General features: G+C 35.6%; 1 protein-coding gene and 1 long non-coding RNA gene across 2 annotated transcripts; both read right to left on the reverse strand.

The window, feature by feature from the left end:
* Positions 1 to 756: 756 nt before the first annotated feature.
* LOC144192202 (uncharacterized) lies at positions 757 to 8,283 on the reverse strand. Its single transcript, XR_013325071.1, has 2 exons — positions 7,841 to 8,283; positions 757 to 1,002 (listed from the first exon to the last, which is right to left on the reverse strand). It is a non-coding gene; the product is annotated as an uncharacterized LOC144192202 (long non-coding RNA).
* A 197-nt stretch (positions 8,284 to 8,480) lies between these two features.
* LOC144192101 (putative oxidoreductase YjmC) lies at positions 8,481 to 18,814 on the reverse strand. The gene is made up of 12 exons (XM_077711145.1): positions 18,637 to 18,814; positions 16,584 to 16,716; positions 13,717 to 13,865; positions 12,942 to 13,130; positions 12,223 to 12,284; positions 12,099 to 12,152; positions 11,929 to 12,027; positions 11,001 to 11,136; positions 10,765 to 10,883; positions 9,756 to 9,851; positions 9,519 to 9,629; positions 8,481 to 8,948 (listed from the first exon to the last, which is right to left on the reverse strand). Exons 2-12 carry the CDS (start codon positions 16,589 to 16,591, stop codon positions 8,883 to 8,885), a joined length of 1,089 nt encoding a protein of 362 aa, XP_077567271.1. The 5' UTR covers positions 16,592 to 16,716; positions 18,637 to 18,814; the 3' UTR covers positions 8,481 to 8,882.
* Positions 18,815 to 19,853: the final 1,039 nt, after the last annotated feature.

The following is a 19,853-nucleotide window of genomic DNA, read 5'->3' on the forward strand; positions in this document are numbered from 1 at the left end:
GTAAAGTTTCCAAGTAAAGTTTCCAAGTAAAGTTAGCATGGAAAGTTATTAAATAATGTTAGCTGCCATTCCCTGGTTTAAACAATGCAGTAGTGCGTGCGAAAACAACTTTAAAAATGTATTTCAAAGTTCAGACTATTATGCAAATTGTTACATACGCTATTTTATTAGCTTGTTATCTCAGAGATAAAAACACAAAATAATTCCAACCTAGCTCACTTGAATGTTGAATGTGGGTGAAATACTACTATATATTGTAACATGCAATAATAATAAAAAACATTTCCTACACTTTTCTCGATTTTTCCATCTTAACACACTGCAGCAGCCATTTTTATAAAAACAAATTTTCTAAACCCTCCTCAAATAAGACCAATCAAATTTTCCCCAACCTAAAAACTAGCATTTAGTGTTTCACCTCGCCTTAAATGACCATTTCACCTTTAAAAAAACAAAAATTCCCCCATAAAACCTGCCAAAAATAACAACAATCATATTTCCTTAGCAAAAAAACTCCCCCATAATTCCTCATAAACATAAATATCGCATTAAATAAGCAGCAACTTCATACATATCATCATAAACCAGCTTTCCCAATGGGCAAAACTCCAATTTCCCCAAATAAAACCTCTTCATCAGCCTCCCATTATTTATTAATAGCAAAACAAGGCTAGCATGTGTCTCAATGGCGATGACATCATCATCATCATTGCCCCGCCCCTCCCATCCCCCTTAAAATCCCACATAAACACAGGCAGTGTTTCCCCAATAGCAACGACCAGCTGTCTCTCCTGCTGCTCTCAGCTGATGGAGCACCGAAAGATGCAGTTGGGGTGGGTTTTGCGGGGGTCCGACAGCTGAGCAGATGCAGAAAGCCTTGGTGGGTTTACCGGGGGGCAGGGGGGAGGAGCTTTTTCCCAGCCACCCCGCGGCCTTGCAGCTGCCCCCGCCGCCAGCTGTCGTCGTGATGAGCGACCGCCGCAAAGCTTCATCAGCATCACTCTGGTGCAAAACCATCTCAGAGTTAGCAAAAGGGGGCCTTAGATGGACCCCCCACCCCCCAGGGAACCCCCTCTCGACCCCCCCAAAAGGAAACTCTTTGCACTGTGACCTCAAAGGTGACAGAGAAGTTATCTGTTTCTAAAAGAGATATTGATCGGCATATTGATGTGGAAATGTGATTGGATAAAGAAGGTTAAGGCACCTGTTTATTGATATGTTAGCAACTAATAGAAGGAGATAGTTTGATTATGTTCATATTTTTATGTGTTGAGGGTGTCAGACTCGGGTTGGTTTGTGGGCCGTGTTAATGTTAAGTTGATTTTATGTGGGCCGGACCATTTTAAATATAATATTTAGAATTTTTTTGTGTGTAAATGGATTAAAAGAACTGGATTAAAAGCTCTGAATATTCAGTTTTTTATAGATCTAAATCAATGTTTATTTTAGATTTTTTTTAAATATATTTTTAGATTTTACTAAATTAATTTTAAACTAAAAACACAGAAAAAAATGATTAAAAAATGGATATCACAAGCGAGATAGCTAGTTAGATTTTTATTTTATAAATGGATTAAAAGAACTGGAATAAAATCCCTGAATGTTCAGTTTTTTATAGATTATTTTAGCTTTTTTTTTAAATATATTTTTAGATTTTACAAGAGGATTTTTGAACTAAAAACACAGAAAATTTAGATATTTTTTATAAATGGATTAAAAGAACTGGAATAAAATCCTTGAATATTCAGTTTCTTTTTATAAATCTAAAACAATGTTTATTTTAGCTTTTTTTTAAAGTATATTTCTAGATTTTACAAAATAATTTTGAACAAAAACTGAAAAAATTGATCAAAAAATAACAACTATTGATTTAAAAGGGGTCAAATCAAGAAATGTAATATACATCTATACTCTTCATTTGAATTTGATCCTAAAACAGAAAGTCAGCACTCATGATTGACTTTCCCGGACCAAACAAAATGATGCGTCGGGCCAGATTTGGCCCCCGGGCCGCCACTTTGACACCTGTGCCTTACAGCTATAGAATTTCGGGACAAAGAAATCAAGTGTCATTGTCTCTGATACACTCTGATACGACATCTCGTGCACCTATTGTTTCTGGTAATTAGGTGTCAGGTGGAGCTTCGTGTCAGTAAGCCCAGTGTCTCCCACTGGTCCAACTGGCCTGAAAACACAGTTCCCATCCAGTATCCATCTGGGACCCCCAACTAAGCCACCCCCCAATTTAAAAATGCACACACGCAAACTCTCCTCTCATTGATTGAAGTTTCTCTTCTGAGTTTGATTTATTTAATAAGGGACAGCACATATTAATGAACATATTCATTATATATATACCGGATTTACTCACATATAAGCCGCACCACGTATAAGTTGCACCCTTAAAATTACCTTAAAATCAATAAATTGTACTATTTCTCGCATATAAGCCGCCCTCTGATTCATAATTTTTGGAATACAAATGATTATTGATGTATTTTATATTTCCTAATTTCCCCTTTTTAAATCAATAAATGCAATTTTTTAAATTATTTTTTTGCATTTTTAGTTCAAAAAGTGTTTTGTAAAATCTAAAAATAAACATAACAATATTTCCAGTTTTCCACAATTATTATTGAACATAATTTTAAAAAATTGTTTCAAAAAGACAGTTAATTTGACCTTATATTATTTTTGTATAAATAATAGCACTTTTTAAGCCCTCACCATTCAGAATGAGCCAAAATTTGAGTCAAAAGACAGTTAATTTGACCTTATATATTATTTTTGTATAAATAATAGCACTTTTTAAGCACTGGCCATTCAAAATGAGCCAAAATTGGAGTCAAAAAGACAGTTAATTTGACCTTATATATTATTTTTGTATGAATAATAGCAATTTTTAAGCCCTGGCCATTCAAAATGAGCCAAAATTGGACTCAAAAAGACAGTTAATTTGACCTTATATATTATTTTAGTATAAATAATAGCACTTTTTAAGCCCTGGCCATTCGAAATGAGCCAAAATTGGAGTCAAAAAGACAGTTAATTTGACCTTATGTTATTTTAGTATAAATAACAGCACTTTTTAAGCCCTGGCCATTCAAAATGAGCCAAAAAGACAGTTATTTGACTTTAAACAGCAGTTTGATTGACTAGAGAGGGTCTTTTACCCTCATACAAGACCCCTTGAACCCCCCACAGCAAAAAAAATCAACTGTGGCACCTTTGTTATTCTATTCCCATCCACCTGCTTCCATTGACAAACATCAGTCCTGTTGCTCTTACTGTTTCCTCCAAAAACTAGGAAGCAACTGGTTTTACAGGACACCCACACGGACCCCTCGACACCTTGTTAGTGTGTTTACGGGTGGTCTTTTGACACTTTGCTACTGTGGGGCTAGCTAAGTATCCAAATGGATTTTACAAGGGAAGTCCTCATTGATTATATATGAGTTGGATTTTAATGATTGAATTTAAATCAATAAGTGCTCCTTTTGTCATTTTTTAATGGGATATGGACTACATATTTTACAATCTGTTTTAAGATAATTTGATTTAATATTTATTATTTAGAAACAGCAGCATATTATAAAGAAAATGTTCGATATTTTGATGTAAAATATATTTTGGTATAAAATATATGTATCTTTATACAAGTTGCATATATAGTCGTACCTATACTTATGAAATGAATTGGTTCCAAGACATTTTTCATAACTTAAAAAAATCGTAAGTAGATATATATATATATATATATATATATATATATATATATATATATATATATATATATATTTAAACATTTATATTTTATTCTTTTTCACAAAATTAATAATAAATTTTCATACTATTGCCATTTTGCATGGTTAATTAATCGATATTTTTCTCATTTTGTCATTTTTAATGGCATATGGACTACATATTTTTCAATCTGTTTTGAGAAAATTTGATTTAATATTTATTATTTAGAAACAATGGCATATTATAAAAAAAATGTTCATGTAAAATATATTTTGGTATAAAACATAGTTGTGCCTCTACTTATGAAATTAATTGTTTCCAAGACATTTTTCGTAACTTAAAAAATTGGTAAGTAGATGTGTACTTTATATGTAAATTCTCTAATTTATTCCACTTTAAAATAGTGTCAAAATTTTGTATGAAAAATGGGATAAAAAACAAAAATGATGGAAATTTATAAGCAAAATATTAATTACTGTCTTAAAATAAATAGAGCATATGAAAATATGCCTTCAAAATAAAACAATGGATGAAAAAATGCTTTTGTCAGGATGCATTGAATTATTCAAAAAGATACTATTGATTAAATTGATTTTTAAAAAAGCCATTTAAGCAGCTGCTCAGCAAATGGTGCATTGATTCTTATTTCCCTCAGCCGCCATTTTGGATAATAGCATGAAAATCAACTAATTGTGGACAAGGAGACGTCCAGCCTGTTAAAAGTAGGACGCCCAAGTTTTAATGTTTATTTCTTGGTGAAATAGACGTTAAATCCGACGAATGAGTCATTACAGTGAGGTCGAGCTAACGTACGTCCAAGATGGCGTCTGGTAGGTGGCCGAGCAGCTGCAAAAGTGTTATTAGGAGGACCTCACAGGTGGACAAAGGCCTATCGACGCCTCGGCTCGACGCTCGCGTGTCGGTGTGAGAGCGCGCGACGTTGTTGGTTGTGCAGAGTACGCAGAGGAAATTGAATTTGGACCTTTTTGCCAAATGTCTGTTTGGGTGGAAGATGGAGGAAAAAAAAGTGTGTACTAAAATGAAGGGAGACTTTGAAAGAGTGTGATAGAAAAATCTAAATAAAATAAGAACAAGCAAGGGGCATTTTGAGGCAGTTTTAATGTTTTTCCAAATAGAATACTCTAAAGCTAGGGTGGCAAACACGTGGCTCTCAAGCCAGATTGTTTTAATTCTTTATCATATTTTGTATATACAGTGGCTATTTGCCTTGTTTTATTTTTTTTATTTTTATTTTATCTTAATACACACTCAAGGCCCTTTCAAAATAAATGATCAATTATATTTAAAAAAAATATTGGCAGATTGGATGTGTTTATGTATGTATATCTATGTATGTGTGTGTGTGTATGTGTGTGTATGTGTGTGTATGTGTGTGTATGTGTGTGTATGTGTGTGTATGTGTGTGTATGTGTGTGTATGTGTGTGTATGTGTGTGTATGTGTGTGTGTGTGTGTGTGCGTGTATGTGTGTGTGTATGTGTGTGTGTATGTGTGTGTATGTGTGTGTATGTGTGTGTGTATGTGTGTGTGTGTGTGTATGTGTGTGTGTATGTATGTGTGTATGTATGTGTATGTGTGTGTGTGTGTGTGTGTGTGTGTATGTGGTCTGCACAAAAGTACTAAAGATGCAAATTAGCCCTCATCTACAATATTACATGTTTACATTACATATTTTCTCACATATAAGCCATATTTGTACTAAAAAATGAGGACTGAATCAAGGGTACGGCTTATATGTGCACAAGACTTGCAATACTCTATAAATAAATCAAACAAACCCCCAAAAGCAACAACAACAATCAAATATGAGCATTTCCATCTCACTTCATAAAACTATCAGTAATGTCGAATCATCCATATACGCAAAAAAATGAGCCAAACAGATGGAGAAACATTCCACAGCAGTTGGACAGATGCTTTGTTTTGTCTGCTTTTTTTATGTGTTGGCCAGGCCATTTGCATGTATAGCAGCCAACAAAGTAAAAAAAAAAAAAAAAGTCAAGGCCAAATCTATTGGCTTTGTGGGGGTGACAACAGCTGGGGGGGAAGCAACCAGGAAGTCGTTGCACTTCATTAAAACCACAGCAGGAGAGCCTATTAACCCCGCCCACCATGACATTCTCCCTCCAGACTGTCATTTTACTCGCAAATATTAATCCGTCCTTCTCATTGGTCCGCACGTTACTAGGTAAAAGTGAGAAAATATTCTCATCTGATCCTCTCCGGGTGGAAAAGTGTTGCTATGGCGATGCCTATAATCTGATCACCCCCCGCTGCCATGGCGATCCCAAACTAGAAATTAATTAAAAGTTAGTGTTTGAGTGGGTTTCAACATATATTTAATTTTGTTGTTTTTTTCTCTTTGTTTTTTTATTTAGAATTTTTTGTTTTGTTTTTGTGATGTTGAGACACTTAATTTGTAAATTTAAAAATATATATTTTATTCTTTATCTCTAAATTAATAATGAATTTTGACACTGTTGCCATTTTGTATGGTTAATAATCAATATTTTTTTATTTTGTCATTTTTAATGGCACATGGACTACATATTTTTTACAATTTGATTTAATATTTATTATTTAGAAACAGCAGCACATTATAAAGAAAATGTTTATTATTTTGATGTAAAATGTATTTTGGTATAAAACATATGCATCTTTATACAAGTCGCATATATAGTAGTACCTCTACTTATGAAATTAAATGGTTCCAAGACATTTTTCATAACTTAAAAAATTCGTAAGTAGATGTGTACTTTATATGTAAATTCTCTAATTCGTTCAACTTTAAAAAAAAGTGTCCCAATTTCGTATGAAAAATGTACGGAAACACACAAAAATTAGAAAATTATAAGGAAACTATTAATTACCGTCTTAAAATAAATAAAGCATATGAAAATGAACCATCAAAATAAAATAGATAAGAAAATGCATTTACTTTTTGGGCAATTTCGTAACTTGGATTTTTTTCATATCTCAAGTCACTCATTTGCACATTAAAAAATTCATAACCTGAAACATTCATACCGAGAGTCATTCATAAGTAGAGGTATGACTTTACCTGAATATATTTACAAAAATAAACATAGAAACTCCCTGTTCGTTGCCATAGGTTAAAACCAGTCTTTCTTATTTTTACAAGATTAAGATTTCCAGTCCAAAACAAACACCAAGCCCCGCCTCTTTGTAAATCGCCAACCTCGCCAATCCCTTCACGATTGGTTCACTCAAAGAAGGGATGGCCAGATCGCTCCTCAAACCCACAAAAGAAAACACCTGTTAGAATCTTCTTAATCCCCAGCAGCAGCCCTGTTCTCGGGGGTCTTTGGAGGGGCCCCCCCAATAATCCACATGAGTGACACAGGGCCAAGGCCAGTGCAGATTAGACCCCACCACCACCACCCTTAATCCTCAAACTCAGCAAAGGCTAACATTCACGTTCCCCCTTCGGTGCAAATCTAATTGACGTATATCTCTGTCAACCAATGACGTGCTTGGCCCAGGCTGACTTCCTCTTATTACTTGGCAACCCATACAGGAACTCTTTGCCCCCCTCCTCCTCCTGCCCCGTCGGGAATGAAAGCCAATTGATTTGTTGATTTCTCTTCTTTTGTTTGAGGTCGGCCGACTGTTAACAAGACAACTAGGGTTCGAGGCCCAGTGCCAAGACTTTTGGCATGGGAGATTACAGGCCTGAACGGGGGCATCTGGCATGGCCCCGTCACCCTTCAGAACATAAAAAATATAAACTACGTCTGTTTCATATTAAGGCTAGAAGTACGTTGTCTCCATCTAGTGGTAAATGTTTACGTTACAACACAAGCGTCATTGACTTTCCAGGGCAAACTAAGACATTGCAACAGTTTTGCAAAATATTATTTTACAAAATATACTGTAAAATATATCTTTATTGAAATCCGCTTAATTAATTTTATCGGAGTACAATTTTAATTTGCGATTATGCCCCAAGTACAGAACATTTTGAAAAGTTTGTAACACATTGGTTAACTTGTATGGAGCCCCAGACATGAAAACAAAACAATCGGTGTTATTCACTTAAATCTTTTTAGTCTTACCTTAACTCGAGTTGACGTTTCATCTTGGATTCATAGTCCAAGTTGATCTGTTGAATCGTCAGTTTAGCATCTTAGATGTGCTAATAGCACGATCTGGGTCGATGCTAGCTAGCTTAGCTAGCCTAGCTAGCATCTGTAGAGCCAAGAGCTCCGATAGGCAGCCTAGCTAGCTAGCTCTGGTTAAAAAAAACAAAAAACATCCATCTTGTGGCTTAAAGTTCTTCCTGCATGGTGGTATCCAGGCTTTGATTTAAAAAAAAACATCCATCGCAGAGCTAAAAGTTCTGTTTGCAAGGCGGCATCCATGTTTTTTGCTGTTGTTTAATACAACTAGCTAGCTACGGCTAGTACCATCTACATAGCTATTGTATTGTAGCCTATTTGAAATAATTGGGCAAACACAGACGATAAAATTGAAATAAATCTACATGATATATCAAAATAAATGACAGAGCACGCAGCAAGCGGTGTGTCTGCCCCTGTGCTGCCATTTTCAGCCATGATAGGTTTTTTTTTTTGGTATTGTTTGTCTAATCTACAACACCTGGGCCACCACACCTGCTACTTGATTACTATTGTTCCACTGGAAATGGTGAAAACACAATGCAATTTAGCCTACACAAGATATTTAAGACCAATATATGTGGAACATGGCTTTTATTCGGGAGATAAGGCACTTGGAATTGTTATGGCAATATAATGTATAACCTCTTTCTACTTCTATATACACGCACTATCAAGACATTCCTTAATTCTGTTAAAAATGATTGTCTAAAGCATAACAAAGGCACTTTCACAGTACATGTACTTGTACTTGTATTCATTTACTCAGATAAAGACATGTAAATGATCCAAAGAAAATAAATGTGCAGAATCTGTGCTTAGAGTAACAATTAGTGTGTTGTCCACACTAATTCGGATTAAAACCGAGTTTCATAGAGTCCCTTTTTAAACCACTTTTGTGAATTCTGACTGCAGACGCCTTGGAAAGAACTAGTTTCACTTGGTCGCTGAATCGAGGAGAAGCTCCATCTTGTCACTTCTACTCTGGAATGATTTTGTCGACGGGCAGCAGGGGACTAACGCCCACTCTCTTGGCACATTCGTTCTGAAACCAGACCAAGAAAATTACATTAAAACATTGAATTACGGGACAATTGGTGTTTAAAGGGGCGGCGCAGTGCTTAAGTGGCTCACGCGTCGGCCTAACGGTGCAGGAGCGGGGTTCAAACCCATGTCGTTCCTCCAGTGTGGAGTTTTTATGTTCTCCTGCGTGGGTTTTCTCCGGGTACTCCGGTTTCCTCCCACATTTCAAAAAATAGGCTGATTGGACACTAAATTGCCTTTAGATTTGAGTGTGAGCGTCAATATTTGTTTGTCTCCTTGTGCTCTGTGATTGGCTGGCCACCAATTAAGGGTGTCCCCAACCTCTGTCAGCTGGGATAGGCTCCAGCACCCCCCGCGTCCCTAGTGAGGATAAAGCGGTTCAGAAAATGAGATGTTTACAGCCAATATGTGGTGTCACTTAGCCCAATGGGAGTATTTTTGTAGTTATCCAAATCTCCACTAGATGGAGGTGTTATCAAAAAAATATCTTAAGGGTAGTCACTGTACTTAATGTTATTTTTTTACTTAAAAAAGTCCTAATTGCAGTAATATGTTGACAACTTGCTCTTACCATGTGGTTAACCACATTTATGTGGTACGGGATACCCCCCATCTTCTCACACAAGGCCATGTTGGTCCTCTCGGGATCTCCGGGGACCAGAACGGGCAAGTCTGGGTCAGCCTACAATGCAAAAACCAACAAATATTAAAAAAAATACTTTGTGTGTTTATTATGTTCTAAACTACAGTTGTTTTTTTGCATGGATATCCATCTTTGCATTCCAGCCTCAGAACCCCAAGCACTCACCGGGTCTAGTCCCCTTTGGATGTCCAAGAGGCCCGCCATGCGGTCGGTGAACCCGGGAGCAAAGTTCTCTGGGTTGATTGCCACGAAACACTGACCCTGTGAAAAACACACACACACAGAAGAACCACAAACACGACGGTTATGAGTTTAGCGACCCAAATGTAAACGGTGTTAGCTCAAATTAGCATTTTCCATCTACGCTTCATCTTGTACAGACGCTCCCCTACATACGAAAAAGTATAAAAAGCACTTTTTCATTAGTTGAAAGTGTTCATAAATTGAAATTGTTCATAAGTTGAAAGTGTTCATATGTTGAAATTGTTCATAAGTTGAAATTGTTCATAAGTTAAAATTGTTCATAAGTTGAAATTGTTCATAAATTGAGATTGTTCTTAAATTGAGATTGTTCTTAAATTGAGATTGTTCTTAAATTGAGATTGTTCTTAAATTGAAATTGTTCATAATTTGAAATTGTTTATAAGTTGAAATTGTTCATAAATTGAGATTGTTCATAAATTGAGATTGTTCATAAATTGAGATTGTTCTTAAGTTGAAATTGTTCATAAATTGAAATTGTTCATAAATTGAGATTGTTCATAAATTGAGATTGTTCATAAATTGAGATTGTTCTTAAGTTGAAATTGTTCTTAAGTTGAAATTGTGCATAAGTTGAAATTGTGCATAAGTTGAAATTGTGCATAAGTTGAAATTGTTCATAAGTTGAAATTGTTCATAAGTTGAAATTGTTCATAAGTTGAGATTGTTCTTAAGTTGAAATTTTTCTTAAGTTAAAATTGTTCTTAAGTTGAAATTGTTCATAAGTTGAAATTGTTCATAAATTGAAATTGTTCATAAGTTGAGATTGTTCTTAAGTTGAAATTGTTCTTAAGGTGAAATTGTTCATAAGTAGAAATTGTTCATAAGTTGAAAGTTCGTAAGTAAGGGAGCGTCTATACTAAAAATGGAGACAAATCTCACCAAAAATTGCACCAAAAATTGCATAACGTACCAGGTCAGCAACACTGTCGGTCACCTTCCACGATCGGATATGTGTGCTGTACTTTGAACCGGCCAGTATACCACAGAAAATCTCCACCATCATTCCCAGTCCGTAACCTTTGTACCCTCCTGGACAATAGTAAGTTAAAAATAGTTTAATGCGCCATATTTTTTTTCCAGTTACCAATAGTAATTGGAGCAGCTAAATGTAAATGAATATGATTATACTCAGTTTAAATGGCAGACCTGTGGCCTCGCTGCCGCCAATTGGGACCAATCCGCCTCCATCCAGAACTTTTTTAGGATCAGGAGTCATCTGGCCCTGAGCATCGCACCCCCAACCCACAGGGATAGTGTCGCCGCGACGATCGTGAAGCTCCACCTGTTGTACGCATCCAGGAAAATTGTAAGACACCATTTTAGATATAATATATAGATTTTTTTTATATAAATGGATTAAAAGAACTGGATTAAAAGCCCTGAATATTCCATTTGTCATAGATCTAAAACAAGGTTTATTTTAGTTTTTTTTAGATATATTTTTAGATTTATCAAAATGATTTTTGAACAAAAAACGCAGAAAAAATGGTTCAAAAAATGACAATTATTGATTTAAAAGGAGGAAAATCAGGAAATTTAATTTACAATTCTAACCATTTATTTTCCATAACGTCTAAAAGTGTCATGGGGGTGCTGGAGCCTATCCCAGCTAATAACCAATCGTAGCTAGGGTTAGGCCAAGGGTGTCAGACTCGGGTTGGTTCGCGGGCCGCTTTAACGTCAACTTGATTTATAATATTAATATATATTTTTTATAAATGGATTAAAAAAACTGGATCAAAATCCCTGAATATTCATTTTTTTTTATAGATCAAAAACAATGTTTATTTTAGCTTTTTTTCCAATACATTTTTAGATTTTACAAAATAATTTTTGAACAAAAAACAGAAAAAAGTGATCAAAAAATGACAATTATTGATTTAAGAGAGGGAAAATCAGGAAATTTAATATACATATATACTCTTCATTTTAATTTGATCCTAAAACATAAAGTCGGCACTCATGATGGACTTTCCCGGGCCGCACAAAATGATGCGGCGGGCCATATTTAGCCCCCGGGCCGCCACTTTGACACACTTGGTCTAAATTACCCGCGAAGTATTACCATACTCACTTTTCCGAGCGCGACGGCAGACGTGGCCATATCCAGGACAAATCCGTCCCCGTCTTTGGACGGCGCCGCGACGCTGATGGGGTTGGTGCCCAAAGTGCACTGCAAACAAAACCTCGGCTCGATATCATAATCACCAAAACAAAATGAAGAGCTCAAGTATATTTACTGACCGCTCTGCCACGGGTGGGGACCACCAGAGGGGACGTATTGGTGAAGGACATTCCCTGCGTATATATATCACAATTGTTAGATAAAAGCCAAAAAGACGGCTTATGGACATTATTCTTCACTTACAATCATGTTTTCCTTCATTGCTCGAATGGCGTAGTGGCCGGCGATGCCATAGTGGTTGGAGCCTTGAACAGAAAAGTCAGATCAACACTTACCGTATTTTCACGACTATAAGGTGCACCGCATTATAAGGCGCACCCTCAATGAATGACAATTTTTCCATATGTAAGGCGCACTGTATTATAGGGCGCACTGAATTATAAGGCGCACCCTCAATGAATGACAGTTTTCCATATATAAGGCGCACTGTATTATAAGGCGCACTGTCTATTTTGGAGAAAATTTAAGACTTTTAAGTGCGCCTCATAGTCGTGAAAATACGGTAATTGCTATTGACTTCCAGGTATGAAGCACTCACTACTTTACAGTCACCTCTAGAGCCAGCCATTGTTAATGTTTTGCATTTTTTTTGCGTAAAATCTTGCAATGGGGGAGGAGCTATATGATGGAAGATTTTGTAAACTAAGATAGCATCTGAAAATGTAACAGTATTGTTTCAGTTCAGGTGTTTGTATTTTTTTAACATCCGACAGTGGTGGTTTTTCGTTTTGGGTTTTCTGTTTTTTTCCATATATAAAGCGCACTGGATTATAAAGCGCACTGGATTATAAGGCGCACTGTCTATTTGGGAGAAAATGTAAGACTTTTAAGTGCGCCTTATAGTCGTGAAAATACGGTACACATGTCTTCTATGTTTCTTTTTGAAGTAGTACTGTACTGACCATGTGCCACCACCCAACCAATGCCAACTTCTTTGGCTTTCTTGATAGCCAAATCCATGCAGAAGTTCCCCACCACGGGCCCCAACAGGTTCTTCCCGTTCACAAGCGCCGTAGCGGGACTCTCCTTATCGACCTCGGGCTCCCCGTCCTTAGCGCAGACTCCCGTCTGAAGGTCTTTTACGTACATATCTGTCAAAAAATGAGAACAACATTCAACAGGGATGTTACTGTGGCTTCATTGACATAGACCAAACTACGGCCCGCGGGCCACATCCGGCCCGTTAGGCTTTTTGATCCGGCCCGCCGACTTTGTCCAAATAATGTTTTTTTTCCCCAAGATGGAGCCATCACACAGAAGCCAGTAGAAGTAGCTCTGTCCACTCTTATTTGTTTTTCGTGTTTTATAGTCCCTCTATCTTTTTTAAAAGACATTTTAATACTTCTTAATAAATTCATTTTTACTTAACTTTGTACTTTATACTTTTTACTTAAAGAGTGATGAATATGTTAATACTTTAATCCTTTTTTTCTGTTTATATTTCATATGTACTGTTAACGGATGCACTTTTTTTATACGTATCGTATTTTGTGCTGACTCCGCCCATCTGTCAAATTTTTAAAGTCAATGTGGCCCACGGGCCAAAAAGTTTGCCCACCCCCTTTAATGAAAGCCCCCCTTGACTGCACAACCAATTTTCCGGTTGAAATCAACTGAAATGCTGTTTATTTATATTTTAAACCACAGAAACGACCCGAGACGGACAGACGAACTCACCCATCCGGTTCAGGCCGTGGCTATAGTGCCCCCTGTGGTCACCCTCCACCAGAACCTGTGCCAGGCTGCAGGCATGATGTTCCTTGCTGCCCACTGCCGTCATGCACTTTTCGATGAAAGTGGTGACCTCCTGCTTGGTAATCAAACACCTAAAACAGAGAAAACAGACACTGAATTTGTATAAAATGTTTTAAGATTATTATTTTAATAAAAAGAACAACATTTATTGAACTAACTAAAAAAATATGTAGAAAAAAACCCTTTGGATGCTCACTTTAAGGGTATTTTCCAAATATTAATTCAACTATAGGGGCTAAAAAAATGACAACTACTATGAAAAAATTTCAAATTCATATTTTGGATTTTATGATCAAGTTTAACAAAGTAACACACCCTGAAAATATCAATTTTTGAAAACCTGAGTCAATTTTACTGCACTATTAGTACCATGCATTACCATTACAAAACATAGATATATGATAAAAAAATGATTTTGAGATGTTCAAATCCAGTAACTGGCGTCCAATCCATTTAAACTAAGAGGGATGCCGAAATCCCAGTTAAAAAAAATTGGACATCTGCAACTATTAGGGAGAAACAGAATGATAACAACAATAACAACAACAAAAAAGGGATTATTTCAATGTATATATAAAAGACCTCCAATTTCTACCACAACATTGCCTTCCAAATTCCAGTTTGTTCTGTTCTCTACATTCCAAATTGCACAAAAACATTCGAACTTTCTCCTTCTTCAATTGGTCGTAAAACCTCTCCCCTCACAGCTGTCACATGCCGGTTCTCCTGATCGCCGTTTTTTCCGTCACGAAGAATGAAGTGAGTCAGTTCAAATACCAACAGTAAAAAAAAAAACGGTGCTATTAAAAACTATTTAACCCGAAAAACCTGCAAGTTCCAGTTTTTCTACTTCCCTATATTGAGAGAATGTTGAAACTTTACGAATCTGCAGAATTAAAACCAGATGTGGATTTCGGTGAAAGTTGGCAATGAGCAATTGAAAAATCGCAAAGTAGAGGTCACCCCATTATAACTTTATTTTTTCTCTTCAGTGTTGTTATAGCAGCAAGATTTTCATATTTTTATGAACTTTAAAAAATACATATATATTTTTAAATTAATAGCGAAAAAAAATTCTCAAAAATACCAAATTTGCAATAAGTAAAGACGCGCAAAATGAGGGATTGCTGTACTTTCTATAGAGGGATGCCAAATAATAACAGAACCTGATGCTTATCATAAATATAAAGATACAAATTTTACTACTATTTAAAAAAGGAAACTTAGATAACAGTAAACCAAGAAATTAGAAGAAAAAAAACATTTTGAAAAGTTGCCACTAAATGAACATATTTTTAATTTTATTTCTATTGTTTATACTTTTTTTTTAAATTTTGAGTTGTTTTGTAATTATTATTATTATTTTTTTCATTTATCTCGGCGGGGATAGAAGACCAATCCTATTTGGATTAGACGTCTATCCTAAATCTTTAAATCATAAAATTGAGTACTATTTTTTATTCATTAGTATTCCACCAATACTTTATCTGGAGTATATTTAAATAGAAATACAGGCATCAAATGGTTAAAATGTAATAGTTTGGTAAACTTAATCCATTTATTAAGTTTATCTCAACAAGATTTTGGACTTCCCAAAAGAGTGGAAACGTGGATTTCAATAGAATAAAAAAAAAAACAAGAATTCTACAAAAAACACAACAAAAATCTGTGTACGTCTAATGTATGTAATACGACCTGTGGAATGAAGTACTTTATTGGGGGGGTGGGATTGGTTTGGGAAGCTAACGCAAAGCAGACCCTCCCAGTGGGGAAATTATGTAACATCTTATATAAGAGAAGAAATCGAATAAAAATAACATAGTTATGATAAACTTTTTTGGGGCTGGTGGGGGGGGGGGGGGGGGGGGGTTATATGCCCTGAGGAGAGGGTGTGTAAAGTCAACTTGCTTAACAGCTAATTATCATTAGCATAACTTCGTTAAAAAGCTATAATAATAAATGGAAAATGAAGTTTTGATCATTTATCATCATAAATACCAAAAAATTTTCCAACTGAAGAAAGTGCATGCTAGCAATGCTAATATATCTTATTTGTGTTAATATGGGCCCTAATGCGGGTCATGTGGGTGTACTAAATAATATGAAACACGGTGCGTCAAGAAGTAATGGAACATCCATTGGCCAGGGGTGTCAAACATACGGCCCGCGGGCCGGATCCGGCCCGTCTGGTGGTTGGATACGGCCCAGGGGAAAAAAGCTGCATTGTATAAAAAAAATATGAATTTTCTTTAAAATGTGTAGTTCTTGTATTATCCGCTAGGGGGCGCAGTGTTTTAGTACGTCCAGACAACATGAATTGACATTTATTTATGTTCTTATGTTATTCTCTTGTTCATAATATATTGTTCATAATGTAAAATAATAAACATTTTGATAATTTACTCATTCTTTGCACTAATTATTAGTATTAGTGACTAATACAAAGGGAAAAAAGTGAGCTTATTGTTAGTTCTATGTCATTTTGCAATGAGTTTACTGGTCCGGCCCACTTGATATAAAATTAAGCTGTATTCGGCCCGCAGACGAGAGGTTTGACACCCCTGCTTTATATAGTAGGTTATAAAATTAGAACAAGGGTCTCATGTGCAAAAGTTTCTGCGTCATAGAGGAAGACGCATGAGCATCAAAATGAAACCTTACACTAACTCTATTGTTTTTAGCATGCAGTAAAAAAAACTACGGGAAGTAAAAAGGGGGAAGTCTTGCATGCCACATTATGAGAAAACACACAGTTTGTTTGACCTTGAAAAGGACAAGAGATTATTTACCTGCTCATGTTGCTTGTCTGGTGTGTGTTGTGTTGTCACAGTCGTCGACGCAAAAGCAAAGAAGAAGAAAGATCGGTTTCTTTGCTTTTGTTCATGTATTCTCTTCACTTGGCTCCAATCGGTTTTTCCAGCCCTGAAAACAGAGGCCACGCCCACCCCGGGGAATGGCTATCATCAGGTATTTGGGAGAGGAGGGCAGAGAGTGCATTTGTGTGGGGGTGTGTCACAAGTAGGCGGGGTTTGTTTATTACAAGGGAGGGCCTGTGGGGTGCTGGAGTTATGTAACCTTGTGCTGTATTTTATTGATAAGAGGACACTACTTCCTTCATGAGTGTCAAGAAGTGGAACAGACAACTTCCGTTTTTCGACCCTCGTATAATTGTTAAAGAAAATGAAGAACATTAACTGATAATTGCACACATAGTGTATTTTTTTATATAAAGTTAATATGTACAATTCTGATCCTAATTCTGCATTTTGTAAAAGTTTTTCATCACAAACTTTGGCAGTAAAGTTTAAAAACGAAAATTTTGTCGCCATCCGGTGGTCATTGGACGAAATACACCCTGTAAAAATCTTGTGCTGTGAGTTGACTGTAAATGATCATGTTTTATGTTTCATTTTTTTAATGATTTTTATTTTATGTTAATTATAAACGAAAATTTTGTCGCCATCCAGTGGCCATCAGACAAATTACACCCTTTTAAATCTTGTGCTGTGAGTTGACTGTAAATGATCATGATTTGTTTTTTTTTTTTAATGATGTACTATATATTAATTATAAACGAAAATTTGGTCTCCGCCCGGTGGTCATTATCCGAATTACACCCTGTTAAATCTGTGAGTTGACTGTGAACGATCATGATTTATGTTTTATTTTTTTATGATGTACTGTATATCAAGTATATTAACACAAATACATGTATTCTTATACTTCTGCTATTTTATACATTTATATCGAGTTTCAGTACTTATGTGTGCACTTTAAAGTGAAACTTTAAATCTCATTGTAGTGGTACAATGACAATAAAGGCATTCAATTCATTTCATTTATGTTTAGAATTTTGCATGTTCTCTCTGTGCTTGCATGGATTTTTTTTCCCTCCCACATTCCGAAAAGAGACGCATGTTAGCTTCCCCGAAGTCTCGAAATAGTCCGTAGGAATTTGCGTGAGCGTGACTGTGCGTTGCAAATTGAACTCAAAGCCAACCAGTTAATATTTAAATAAATATACAGCAAGGGGGAGGGGTCAGAGGTCAAGTACTAATGGTGATTTTTAAAAAGAGAAGGCAGGCAGCATTTTTTGAAGCATTTGATGCATTTAAACAGAGCTTAACTTCTTTAGTTTGAGATTTTCTTGTTTGGGGTGTCTTGTTGATGAGGAAAAATTGATTTAATAAGAGTAGAAAATTAAAGTGCAAGTATAAATGTCACATGAACAATAAGAGTACTTGTACGGCTACTCGAAATGAATAGGTCCTTTCATGAATCAGAGGAAGAATTCCAACATCTTATTGGTTAAAGAATAAGACCATGAACTTTTCAAATGTGTGTTCATTTAAAAAAACATCTACATGAAGTTAAATTAAGCAATTCCATCCAGTGAAAATAATATAAATTGAACGACGAGTTACTTTTTCTTACTGTAAAACTAACTACTCGACATGTTTTTAGTATAATTTTTTTGAATGTCTTATTCGGAATACACCACTAGAGGGCACTAAATGAGCCAGATATGAATTATCATTAAGTCATTTAACACGGGCCACATATGAATTACGTATTATTAAGTCGTTTCCTGAATACAATATAATAGTAGCACAGTGTAACTTATACTATGCTACGTTATATTGTAACTCGTAAATCACCGTCATAATAATAATATAATACGTAATTGACGGTGATTTACGAGTTGGGTAATTATAATGAAGTGGAAATACAAATCAAAGAGTGACTCATGTACCAGCGATTTTAAATCCATTCATAACAATTCTAGTTGGAGGAATACACAAGGAGTTTGAAAAGAAACAAAAACGCTTAACTTTTACTCACCTGTGAGTTACGAACGGGCCTCCTCACGTTCTTTTTTCTTCTCATTCTACCCGAATTGTGGTGCCTTTTGGGTGCCATATTGTCATTTGTTAAGTCAACAACATTTAAAAAAAACTACCTGCATTAAACAATTTCGCTCGAATAAATATACTATATAAGATTAGATCTTGAAAGGTATAATCTTTCACGTAGGTTACTGGTAGACACATTAAAAAGTTGTTTTTCAAATATTTTCATAGCCTGAACGAGTGGTTGAAAAGGCGGAAATTGCGTCATCATTAGGCAGCAAGAGCGGAAGTCAAATAAAAGCTGTCGGTTTAAAATTTGTTATTTATGAGTTGCTTAATTTATTGTCCGAAGAATAGTATTTAAAGTATTTATATAGGCCGCCTCGTAAAAAAACACAAAAAACAAGAAAAACAAGACTTTTTATGGTGGCCCCGAGGCCAATACACGTTGCTTCATAAACCCCGACGATGCCGGAAGTCAGCCCCGTTGCACAATGTTGTTGTTTAAATAAAGTAAAATATCTTACTATTATCAAACTATTATTTCGTTATTATTTTCTGGACTATAAGTCTGTTTTTCCCAGCAATATTATTTGCATATTACATACGATTTAAAATTTTCTGTTTTATAAATAAAGTTAATTTCTGTCATTGACCCTTTTTTTTTTGCTGATGTAAATACGACAAGTCCTAAATATCTAACCCGCACTTTACCCAATAACACCCATGAGCAAGATTTGAACTCGCTCCCTCCCTTGCCAGCTGCAAGCCTGTAATTCACCCCCGGCCAAACATCTGCAACAATTTTTCCCAGCTAGACCACAAAAGAGCAAAATAGAAAGTTGGAGGCCCAAAACTGTCAATTTCCTGTGTATAAATAAAGAAACCGGACTGGGAGAAGGTGGTTAATATGAGGGTAACATCTAAAATTTTGCTAGGTCGGAAGTGGACGACACGCATATTAAAGCATTGCAAAAGTGGGTAAAAAAAAAAAATTACATTACAATAATAATTTGACTTTTTGAGAAAAGTCCACTTCATTTAAATGTGTTACCGTTTGGTCCACATGCTGCATGTTGTACATATAATCTAAATATATATATTTTGGGAGATTAAAGGGTAGTTAGAAGGGACCCGCCTGTAAATTAAAACCTCCAAGGTACTGTGTAAGTACAAGTTTAAATACAGGGTGGAAATGTACTGTCAAAA

Source organism: Stigmatopora nigra, unplaced genomic scaffold, assembly GCF_051989575.1.
Source record: "Stigmatopora nigra isolate UIUO_SnigA unplaced genomic scaffold, RoL_Snig_1.1 HiC_scaffold_25, whole genome shotgun sequence".
NCBI lineage: Eukaryota > Metazoa > Chordata > Actinopteri > Syngnathiformes > Syngnathidae > Stigmatopora > Stigmatopora nigra.

Coding starts and splice junctions, on each gene's coding strand:
- LOC144192101 (XM_077711145.1), bottom strand. Junction 10,884..11,000: donor TGGCGGCAGCGAGGCCACAG/GTCTGCCATTTA, acceptor ACTATTGTCCAG/GAGGGTACAAAGGTTACGGA. Junction 8,949..9,518: donor TAAATGTGGTTAACCACATG/GTAAGAGCAAGT, acceptor GTCTGGTTTCAG/AACGAATGTGCCAAGAGAGT.